Below are 11,993 nucleotides of genomic sequence, written 5' to 3'. Positions count from 1 at the left end.
GGGTATGCACCTAATTTTACTAGTTTACTCTATTCGTAATTCTATTGGAAAAGAAAAGAATTTGGAAATAGCCTAACCAAATATTTTGATATATATATATATATATATATATTATGTTTGATTGCGTGAGCCCGAAACACTTTCTTCAACCACTCTAGCTTTATGCAAAATATAATTAAGCACCTAATCAGCCATCCAAGTTTATAAACTCTATTTCAATGAAAAAAGTTATTTACTTTTGTAAAAAAAGTACTCTTAGATAGTTGTTTCTCATCTAACAAAGCTAAAGAAATTTGGGATCAGAAAGTCAATGTTGAAATATATGAGTAAAATATTAATAATTGATATCATTAATTTAACCAGAGCAATTAATATAAAAGTATTTTTTTTTATTAAATCTAATTTTTAACTTTATTTTTGCAGGAGAGAATTACTTCCAACTGGGATATTATATGCATCAAAAGACTCTCATTATTCGGTCGCCAAAGCTGCGATGATGTACAGAATGAATTTTGAAATGGTTAATACATCAGTACATGGAGAGATGGATTATTCAGATTTGAAAGCAAAATTACTTCAAAACAAGGGCAAACCAGCAATAATTAATGTTACAATTGGTAAATATTCTAATGTATATCTTCCCTTTAATCTTGTTCATAATAATTAATGGATCATTTGTCTTCCATATTTTGATTAATTGTTGTAATTTTTACTATAGGTACTACCTTCAAAGGAGCTGTTGATGATCTTGATATTATTCTTCAAACACTTAAAGATTGTGGCTATACACATGACCAATTTTATATCCACTGTGATGCAGCACTCAATGGGCTTATTATCCCTTTCATTAAAAATGTAAGTTCGTTTTTCTTACTTACATCTTAAAATATTCGAGTATTATAACTTAAGATAAAATTATGTCTAACATTTGCGATTTGTATTTTACAACAGATGATTTCATTCAAGAAACCAATTGGAAGTGTCACAATTTCTGGTCACAAGTTCTTGGGATGTCCAATGCCTTGTGGAATTCAAATAACAAGAAAAAGTTACATTAACAATCTCTCAAGAAAAGTTGAGTATATTGCTTCAGTAGATGCAACAATTTCTGGAAGTAGAAATGGTTTAGCTCCAATCTTCTTGTGGTATAGTTTAAGTGCTAAAGGTCAAATTGGGCTTCAAAAAGACGTCAAGAGATGCCTTGACAATGCCAAATACTTAAAAGATCGTCTTCAACAAGCAGGAATCAGTGTCATGCTCAATGAACTTAGTATCATAGTTGTCCTGGAGAGACCTCGTGACCATGAATTTGTTCGTCGTTGGCAGCTTTCTTGTGTGAGAGATATGGCGCATGTTATTGTTATGCCGGGTATAACCAGAGAAATCTTGGACAATTTCGTCAATGATTTATTGCAACAAAGGAAAAAATGGTACAAAGATGGAAATGTTACACCTCCTTGTGTTGCAGAAGATATTGGTGCCCAAAATTGTGCTTGCTCTTACCACAAAATTGATTTCATTATCCCATAAAAGAGATGAAAATCTATTACCTCTTTGCTACTGAGTTTGTCTTCTATAGACATGGCATTTTGTAACTTTTTTTTTATTTACTTACATTTTTTTATCCATATTCAGAGTTGAATTGTAATCTATATGTAGTGTTACTATTTTACCACATAAATGTACCAATGCTGTGGAGAAGACATTGTTTGGTAAAATCTTATATGAATCTTTTAAAATAAAGCAATAATAATCCCTGTGTAATTTAATATGTATAGTGGAAGTATGAATGCTCAAGATCCAAATGTGCTTCTACAGAAATGGTGTTCAAACCTTTAGCTTTTCGGCCCATTTTATTTCTCTTGTCTGTGCCGATTCTAATGGCAAATTTCACTTTTAGTCACGGCCAGAACTATTTATATTTGGTAACTGTAAAAGTGTATAAAATTTGTATATTTATATATACAGTGTCATTTTCCAACTCTAATTTGGGTTTTAACAAAAAAGAATTAACTCAAATAGGCGCTCACTGCTTTAATAACTAAATATAAATGGTAGATGTATAATATATGAAATCCATAAATACTACTATGTATAACCATAAATAATCATTGTAAAATTACTTCTTGGACTTTACCATCTTAAGTGTAACGACCCGGCCGGCCGGTTTGAGAATTAACGCCCCCTATTAACTGATTCTCCGTGTCTTTTTCTGCTATTGTGATTTGCCAGGATGGTTCATTTTGAATTTCGGAGTGTTTTGGGACACTTAGTCCCTAAATGAGAGTTTAAGTTTTAGAATTTGGACCGTAGTCGGAACAGAGTGAAGACAGCTCCAGAATGGAATTCCGTCGAATCTGTTAGCTCTGTTGGATGATTTTGGACTTAGGGGTGTGTCCGGATTGTGTTTTAGAGGTCTGTAGGTTATTTAGGCTTGAAATGGCGAAAGTTGAATTTTTGAAGTTTCGGGCTGATAGTGGATTTTTTATATCGGGGTCGGAATCCAATTCCGGAAGTTGGAATAGGTTCGTAGTGGTGAATATGACTTGCGTGCAAAATTTGGGGTCAATCGGACATGGTTTGGTTGGTTTCGGCATCGGTTGTAGAATTATGAGATTTCAAGTTCATTAAGTTTAGATTGGAGGATGATTCGTGGTTTTAGCATTGTTTGATGTGATTTGTGAGCTCGACTAGGTTCGTATGATGTTTTAGGATTGGTTGGTATGTTTGGTTGAGGTCCCGAGGGCCTCGGGTGAGTTTCAGATGCTTAACGGATTGGTTTGGATTTATGCCTTGGCTGAAGTTTTGTTGCACCTGTTGTTTTTGCACCATCGGATTTTGAACCGCAGGTGCGATTCCGCAGAAGCGGCTGGGTAGCCGCAGAAGCGGAAAGGATCTAGGCAGCAGGAACCGCAGGTGTAGCTGGGGGACCGCAGATGCGGCCCCAGCCCAGGTAAGTGACTTTCGCACCTGCGATGCTTTTTCCGCAGGTGCGGCCGCATAAGCGCAGATGAGGAAATCGCTGGGCAGAGAAGAGGATTTCGAGGGTGTGAAATTTCATAACACAAAATTTAATTTGGAGCTCGGTGGGAGGCGATTTCTCGAGTGATTTTGAAGGAGAACTATTGGGTAACTAATCCTAACTCTATTTTGATCATGTTACATTAATCTATTGTTGTATTCCTCATCTAATTAAGGAATTTGAGGGTGAAAGTTTGGAAATGGGGGAAAAGTTCGCCAATTGAAAATCTGAGGTTTGAATGGGAATTAGACGTCAGATTTGGATGTTATGGTATGGTCTTAAACATACCACAACATTTGTATGACTATAAAGTTTCTCACTAAAAAAATATAGAATTATGTCTTTTTTTTTAAAGGGACTAATAAGAAAATAGACCAAACAAAATAAAACGGAGGGATTAATAAGTTGTAACCTACTCTTATTTGGGGCTACCAATTCATATTTAACGCAGACACTATCAGTTACCAGTAATTGGATTTTGGATCAAACCCAAAGGAACTAATGTGATGCTTTACTTTTTTACGCAAAAATAACAATGAAATTTGTGCTCCATAACTAAAAAGAAATACTCTTTTTTGATTGAAAAAGAAAATACTCTTTCTGCAACATGAAAATAAAGTACTCATTTTATTGAAATAAAAGAAAATACTTTTTTTGTTGAAATGAAAAAAATATATTTTTTTCTACAGGAAAAGAAAGTATTTTTTTCGTTAAAATGAAAAAATAGCTTTTTATATCATGAAAAAAAATACTCATTTATTGAAATGAAAAAAAATACTCATTCATTGAAATGAAAAAAATCTATCTATGACATGAAAAGGAAATACTATTAATAATATTTTTATTTAGGGTGGGGGTGAGGTGGGTTGGTGGGGATGGGGAATAGGGTGGGAAGGTTGAGAAGGAGTTTTGGAAAATATTTTCCCTTTTCTTGATAGGGAAAACATTTTCCTCCAATTGGAGAAAAATAAGTTCATGAGGAAAATATTTTCCAAAACATTTAGGCCAACCAAACATGAAAAAATTAGAAAATATTTTCCTTCGTACCAAACACACCCTAAATATTGACAACTAGCTCGAAAAAAATAAGAGATTTGCGTCGACAGCAGGGTTCGAACCTGCGCGGGCAAAGCCCAACAGATTTCAAGTCTGTCTCCTTAACCACTCGGACATATCGACTTTGTTATTCTCAATCTTCTCTAATTTCTTAATTATTATATCAAAAAAGTATAAACTTGCCTCACCTCAGTTACTTGAGCAACTAGTAAATTAGGATTCACATTCCAGTAAAGGACAAAAAACCTTAGGTAATTTTTTTCGATCCGCCAAATCCATTGTGAGTATACTTTCCGTACTTGTGCCGGCGAGAGATATCAAGTACTTGGTGGTATAGAGTCATGGTGCGCCCAAGCTAGTCTCAACCTATGTTGTTCGGACGTTCTGAAAATGTTGCTGGGTGCGTGTCGAATCCTCCAAAAATAGTGCTATCTTGGAGGATCCGACACGAGTGCAATATCATTTTGGAGAGTCTGCGCAACCAACACCAACCATTATATAAAAAAATAGTAAATATTATTCTGCAGTATCCAGCAAATCTCATAGACAGAGAAGTGCCTTTGCTCAAGCTCCTCTCTCTTTCCACTCGATTTACAGTCAACATATAGAACCATCTTCCCTTCTATGAGAACCCTCGTGCTGCATATGGAAAACCATAACTCTTAAGCATATGTGATTGCTAAAATGGCAGTTTCAGTCAGCAACTTTCCTCATCACTCATACAATGAGAAGGTACTCTCAATAAAAACATTGTTAAAAAGGCAGAGACGACACATCGAGTGTTAATCAGCAACCTGTGATCTGGAAATATTTATATAGATGCTCAGCTCATGCTGTGAGTCAAAGCAGCAAAAGCTATAGAGTACAAAGAGGAGAGAAAGGCTATGAGCATATCATTCTATCAATCAGACTTTTTAAATAGAATTATTGATTTACAATTCTTTGCAAGATCCATACATATAAACATGACCAGCTCTAGGAAGAAACAAGGCAGTTCAAATGAATCCCCTTCATCTAGTTTTGTTTTATTATATGCAGAGGCCGAGAGGCTATGTTGCTCGAACTCTCCGAAAATGTGGCAGGATACGTGTCGGATCCTCCAAAAGTAGTGCATTTTTGAAGGATCCGACACGGGTGCGGCTACATTTTGGAGAGTCCACGCAACATAGCCGAGAGGCGCACCCAGGATATGAAGGTGGCGAGAGGGCACATGAGCAGACTGCTCAACCAGTGCCCCATCGGACTTTTGATCTTAAGGGTTCCGGGCAAAATCTATAACCGTCTTCAATATATGTTTAGAATTTTTGCCGAGGTTAACGGGGTCTGCTGACCCCTCTTCTCAATACATAGGCCCGCCTCTAATTATATGGGTAAATTATATTTTAAGAACTAAATATATGCATAAATACATGTTATTAAATCCCTTTGGCACAAGTAATGTTTCAAGAGTAATGGTTAAGGAGGTTCATTACATTACTAAAAATCCTGGATCCGCCTCTTGCATATAAAGCAAAGGTACCACATGGGATAGTAGTAGACAGTTGAAAACACAATCATCACTATCATCAAACTACAGGACTGAAAATTATTAAAACGAAATTCATATGATAAATTATCCGCAGGTACGACTGTTTCATTCAGGGAAAAAAATGAGGAAAATGAAAAGGAAATAAAAAATAAGTACTCAATGAGATGAAGAATGACTTATCCACAATCTTATGAAGATCACATCTCAGAAATTTAGACCTTTAAAGTAACTTCACCATGCCAAGAGAGTTTCTTCTTTCCAACTCCATTGTCATCAATCAGGTAATTCATTGGCACACACTCCAATCGCAACACGTCCCTACCCGCTAGTACTTCGTCATCTCCTACTTCATATCCCTGTAACATAAATAACTCATATAAACATACCCAACTCTTGCGGAAGTGAAAGTTTAAATCTTTGACATATCTTAACCGTAGTATGTTACCGAGTTGAACTTTGAGGTGAAGGCGGGACGAGCTGTTTGTCCTGCAGCATCATAGCCACTATTGAATCTTTCTTCTTCAGGAACTTCACTCTCGGTATCGAAATTCTTCATATGTGGAATATCTCTTTCACTATCAACATTGGAAGATTGGCTTTTCAACAAGTACCTACGCCTTTGCTTTAAAAATCTGAAATTTAACAAGTATAATATTAGGGCATTACTTTTTCTTTCTTTTTTCTATTCCTTTTTTTTTTCCATTACATCATTTTAAGAGAAAAGTAAAGTATCTACAATAGGCAATATGATTAAGTTAGTCGTTGTACTTAAAGAATCTCTAGTTTTTGAAAACCCCTTATTTGTCTAAACGGCGAAATATAGTGTATGGGAATGAAATGGACCCAAGCAGAACGGAATTGTGATAAAGGATTCATATAGCACAACAGAACCAGTTTGCGATTGAGGTGTAGTAGTTATTGTTTTCCTTCACCTATAAGAAAACGAGACGCGATAGAGGAAATAACTATTCTATCAGATAGAGAAAATTATGATCATACAGGATTTCACCCAAAATGATATCTCTCCTCTGCTTTGCAGCCTGCAACTTCCTCTTCTTGGAGACAAATTCCTATACAAGAATTGCCAGAACATAATCACACAATTAACATCCAAAAAGTATCATCTTGAAGCACACAACATCATCTAAAAACAGTATATAATCACAGGAAACCAAAAACAGCAATTCTTTATAAATTACAATCAACAGTAAACAACACTTAAAAGTATAACCAAAAACAAAACAATAAAATGCCAAACTCAAATTACACATGTCTACAATGGGAATTAACACAAACAAGGAACTAGTGGAAACAAAAAGACAATTTTTTTTTTTTTTTACGATGGTGGTGTTCGAGCCAGTTTGTTTGCATCTCGACTATTTCACAAGGCAGGCAATTGCTACACTGTGCCCACCAGGCTTAGACAGATGGAAAGAAATCAACGAGTCAAACTAATTAGGATTTATAAATTAAAAAAGAATTCCAGAAAGTGCAAACCTTTTGCAGTTCTAAAAACTCGTTTAACAGATGTTTCTGCTTGAGTTTTGCCTTGGCTTCTTCTTCAACACAATTAATTTGATTGAAACCCTCTATAGACCTTTTCATCTCTGTTCAATAGCACATACCCACTAAGGAAAACAGCCAAGAAATTTCAAGAAAACTCATACCCACATCAAAAAATCAAATCTTTAAGGTTTTCCATATATATATATATATATATATATATATAAAAAAACTGTTATTTGGTCTGTTCTATTAAGAGGGATAAAAAGGGAGAGAATGTGAAAGGCCAGAAGGGATATTGAGATATATTTTTGAGGCTCTGAATATAGGAAAAAGAAATTAAATAAAACCCCATATATGGAAAATAAGGGGTTAAGAGGCTGAATTGTGTGTGGGTGTGGTTGGAGGACATTAGAGGACATGTTGGTTTTCTCCCTCTCCTTTCCATATTCGTATTTGTCTTTCTTTCTTCTTCTCCTTTTGGTTTTTTATACCGGTCAAATTTAGTTGTGACCGGCTAAGCTTAGTACTATTTGTTAAATTGTTCTAACAGCTTGTTTGGATGGTTGTTACATATTGTATTGTATTGTATTGTTGTTTCAAATATAATATTTATTTTGATTGTTACTTAAATTTTATTATATCGTATGTTAAATTCGTTGTCACATAAAGACGAAAAAATATCACTTTATGTAACGACCGATTTGGTGTGATCGCGTCGTTACATTATTTTTTTTCTCTCAACTTGTCCTTCCTTATTAATAAATAATTCTATTTCATCATTTACTCTATCTTTTTATATAATAATTCTACCTCGTACCTTAATTTTTCTTTATAATATTACAAGTTTATTCTTCATATTATTGGTGCATGACATCATGAAGTGACGGCAAACAATACAATCTATCCAAATATTGTATTACATCAAAACAGTACAATACAATATTATATTATATGATACAATATATTATGAAACGATACATTACAACCATCCAAACAAGTTGTAAGTTTAGCCAGAGGGACTAACTTGCCTATATAGTTCAATCATTTACAAGTTTAGCTACGACGAGCTAAACTTGTTATTATATTCATGATTCATTTTTACCGATTCTATTCAATAACTAGTTAATTAGCCCGCGCTTCGCGCTGTCAAAAATGTCCATGATAAATTAGTTGATATAAAAAAAATAAAAGTATATAATAAAGAGGGGTGTGTGTATATATACATGTGTGTGTGCGCATTACGCTCTCGCGCGCGTAAAAGGTAAAATATCAAATGAATAAGAAAAAATAAAATTGAAAAGTAAAAAATGTCCATTAAGAAAAAAAAATAAGAGCATCGTGTACCCTTTTGTAATTTTATATTAACAGAATTCCTAAAGAACGGTGAAAGTTAACTCTCATTTTACAGAGAGAAAAATATAATATCTTTTTAATTAACTGTTGTTCATAAATAGCTATCGTAAATATTAATACACAAATATTAATATTTCTTTTACATGAGAGACTTTTGATCTTACACAACTCCTCTCTCTTTCCGTTATGTTAATTAATTTTGATTCTTTTTAAATCCTTTGTAATTTTTTTGACAGAAGGAATATGTAAGGACATCTCAAATCAAACATGAAACAACTCATTTACATTAGTATATTCTGACTTGAATAAGGGAAAAAATACATAAATTCTTGTAGCTGATAAGTAAAATAAAGGTATCGATATTAATCCCTATATCTAGCTTAAACATTCGTTCTAAGAAATGTCATTTTTTAATAAACATGCGTGAAATAGAGAACTAAGAAGAGATAACAAATTTATTAGCCTCAAACCTCTCCTGAGAGCAATGACGTAAAAGAAAAAACATAAAAGATCAAGTTACAACCCCATAAGTACAAAATAAAAAAAAATTAAGAAAAAGGTATGAAAATTACCTCCATATTAACTGTGAAACTGATACAATGTTTTCCAATTATATCACGGAGAAGGGTCATCAACTGCAATTAATCAACAACATACACAGGCAACAAACCAATTTAAATTGCAAGCTTGTATCATTGAACAAATAAATTAAAGGATTTTGGAGAAGAAAATGGAGTAAGAGATATTTATAAGCGACTGGAATCTGAAAAAGTTCAGAATTAACATATAGGTGCCAGGCTCCTTTTGTGAAAAAACTTCTTGTTACCTTCCTCCTAATTTATCCCCAGCAGATATCATGGGCTTATATTATTTGCATGCTATTGTTTAGAAAAAGAAAAAGTATAGTTACACTAATTCACACCTTGAATATTTATATAGTAGTTCGCAGGCCTATTTTTTAGAACAGGAAAAATAAAGCTACACTGATTCATAAATATTTTCTTTAATTGTTACAATCGTTCAACTATACTGAATGTAATGTCGTCCTCTTTAATTGTTACAACAGTTACAAAATTTAAAAGGATGAGTTGGTTACGAATATGAAGGAACTCAACGTTAGAAGATAGGTTTTCTAGACATATTAAATTTAAATAAGATAAATAGAGAGATGAGGCAAAAAAATGCCAAAAAAGGAGAAAAAAGATAAATGTATTTCTTGATCAAAGAGACATGCCACATCACCTCCTTAAAGCCTAGCTTTATATATATAGAGATTAATTTAGTGCAAGGAATTTCGCATTTGTTAAGTAGTGAAAGAAAAGTAAAGAAGAAACAAAAAAGCTTACAATTGTAATACCTGTGAAATTTTGATTTACACAAAGAGCACGATATGAATCTTCATCGTCCTCCTCGGTTTAACTCCCAAATTATACATTGACTTCTCTGGAAGATCAATTCCAAGTTTAAATGAATTCTTCTTTGTTGAGTGTAAGTATGTTATTTGTGCTGAGCTTTACCACACACAAAAATGAAGCGAAAGAATGGGGTTTAAAGAGGAAGAGTGCAGTATTGCAATTGTTGATACTTTAATTGTTACTACTTGTAACTGAAAGCTGGTATTTATTTCTAATCTAATTATCATCATTATTTTCATTAATTAAGAGTTGCAACCGTTGCATTCCTAACAATTGCAACCGTCACTTTCCTCCTTGGATATTTAAGTTGAATAAAAACAGTTTTTACAACAAAATAGGTGGGAAAAAGCAAAAAAAACAACAAAAAAGATAAATCACATTTCTCGTCTAGGAATGATGTCACGTCACCGATATTTTTTCCAGCTTTATATAGATATATAGATTTATAAGTTTAGCAAGAGGAGCTAATCTTGCCGATATTGTTCGTAAGTTTTGCTATGACGGTTAAATTTGCTATTATCTTCATTCTATCTATCTTGTTAAATTATTCGTAAGTTTAGCGCGATAGGATCAATTTTGCTTGTGTCATTCAATTATTCATAGGCTAGCGAGTTTCTCTCTCTACAAAATGAATCCTATGAAACTCCAAACACAATACCACCAAAATCACCTGACATTGAACATGCAAAATTCATACAAAATGGTTTGGAGAACAAAGCATCCTTCAAAGATATGCTAATAGCCTCCGACCCAATGATCTTTGCACCAAATTTGAGCCAATCCAACATGGACTTGACAGGAACTCCCTCAGAAGAATGAACGTTCGAGCAATCAATGACCTCTAGAACACGACGCATTAAAATGATCTCGTTAACAGCGGGAGATAGACAACGAACTTATGAGCCCTAGAAGTGTTATATCATTGTGAAGCTCGTTGGAAAACGTATTCTACACCATTACTTAAAAAAAAGATTCAAGAATTATGGTGTCCAACGGAGGATTTCTCTCTAATTGATCTAGGAGAAGACTATTACATAATCAAATTCAAGAAAAAAGAAAATATGGAGAAGGCTATTCATCAAGGGTCGTGGTTCATTAATGGCCACTTTCTTTCCATTACAAGGTGGAAGCCTAACTTTGTGGCCACAAAGGAAAACTAACTGTCTCAGCAGTGTGGATTAGGCTTCCACAATTGCCAACAGAATTTTACGATGGAAAAATTCTGAAAAAAATTGAAAATGCAATTGGACGCCTACTAAAAATTGATGTTTGTACGTCAATCACATTAAGGGGTCGTTATGAAAGGCTTTGTGTGGAATTTCTACTGAAAATTCCAGTGCAACCTTTTCTGTATATTGGTCACCACAAGCAATACATTCATTATAAGGTTGAAAACTTCCTTTGCAAAAATTGTGGAAGACTTGGCCACACATTAGGACAATGTATTCATATTCAAAAGAATATTAAAGAAAGCTCGTATCCAGCCAAAGAAGAGTCTACAACAAGGGTGGAAACTCCACAAGAGAGAGTGGAAAACAGTTTCTATCAACAAAGGAAAGAAGCAAGGAGCAAGAAGTAATCAACAATCCACCAATATTTCGATGGAGAACAACAGTGGCCCAGGTATCTCGGTTAAATTGTTCAATGCAAATACGGGTAAGTACATGGATACTCAAATTTTGCAATATAAATCTAAAGATCCAACAAAATTCCTAGAAAACAATGGTTGAAAGAATCCGGCCACCCTGGTTAAGGAAAAAACCACCATTCCATTCTAAAACAATTTCTCTCTCCTTGATAACAAGCAAATGGTTTTAGATAAAATCACTAATAATAAAAAAAAATACTAAATCAAAAATTAACCATGCAAATGAACACATGTCCACTCAAAAGGAGGACAAGGACATGCCCGAAGCTAACGTGTCTACTATTAAAAATAACGAAAATAGTGTCATGCAAAAAATTACCCCTAAAGACATAATTAACCCCCTAACTAATAATAACCCTACACTGCCTATTAACCAAAAAACTCAAAAAATGATACTAATCCTTCTTTAACCGATTCTAGTAAACAAAATCTTTCTAATAGATATGAAAATAATTATCCCCTCCC

General features: G+C 33.9%; 2 protein-coding genes and 1 non-coding gene across 5 annotated transcripts; 1 reads left to right on the top strand and 2 right to left on the bottom strand.

Annotated features, from left to right (window-relative positions):
• Window positions 397-1,750, top strand: LOC109234461 (histidine decarboxylase-like). 2 transcript variants are annotated; one of them, XM_019400471.1, is made up of 3 exons: window positions 397-617; window positions 719-855; window positions 952-1,750. In XM_019400471.1, exons 1-3 carry the CDS (start codon window positions 494-496, stop codon window positions 1,528-1,530), a joined length of 840 nt encoding a protein of 279 aa, XP_019256016.1. In that variant the 5' UTR covers window positions 397-493; the 3' UTR covers window positions 1,531-1,750. The 2 variants fall into 2 exon arrangements, with proteins under 2 accessions (XP_019256016.1, XP_019256015.1); XM_019400470.1 differs by having other exon boundaries at window positions 949-1,750.
• TRNAS-UGA lies at window positions 4,120-4,201 on the bottom strand. The gene has a single exon. It is a non-coding gene; the product is annotated as a tRNA-Ser (tRNA).
• LOC109234460 lies at window positions 4,557-7,550 on the bottom strand. Of its 2 annotated transcripts, none has more exons than XM_019400468.1 (5): window positions 7,104-7,550; window positions 6,606-6,676; window positions 6,052-6,238; window positions 5,825-5,962; window positions 4,557-4,717 (listed from the first exon to the last, which is right to left on the bottom strand). In XM_019400468.1, the coding sequence occupies exons 1-5, from the start codon at window positions 7,209-7,211 to the stop codon at window positions 4,676-4,678; spliced, it is 546 nt and encodes a 181-aa protein (XP_019256013.1). In that variant the 5' UTR covers window positions 7,212-7,550; the 3' UTR covers window positions 4,557-4,675. The 2 variants fall into 2 exon arrangements, with proteins under 2 accessions (XP_019256013.1, XP_019256014.1); XM_019400469.1 differs by lacking the exon at window positions 4,557-4,717 and adding an exon at window positions 4,724-4,879 and having other exon boundaries at window positions 7,104-7,549.

The sequence above is a fragment of the Nicotiana attenuata genome, chromosome 11 (genome assembly GCF_001879085.1).
Source record: "Nicotiana attenuata strain UT chromosome 11, NIATTr2, whole genome shotgun sequence".
NCBI lineage: Eukaryota > Viridiplantae > Streptophyta > Magnoliopsida > Solanales > Solanaceae > Nicotiana > Nicotiana attenuata.
The sequence above is the reverse complement of the archived record's forward strand: the minus strand, read 5'-3'. Positions and strand labels throughout refer to the sequence as shown.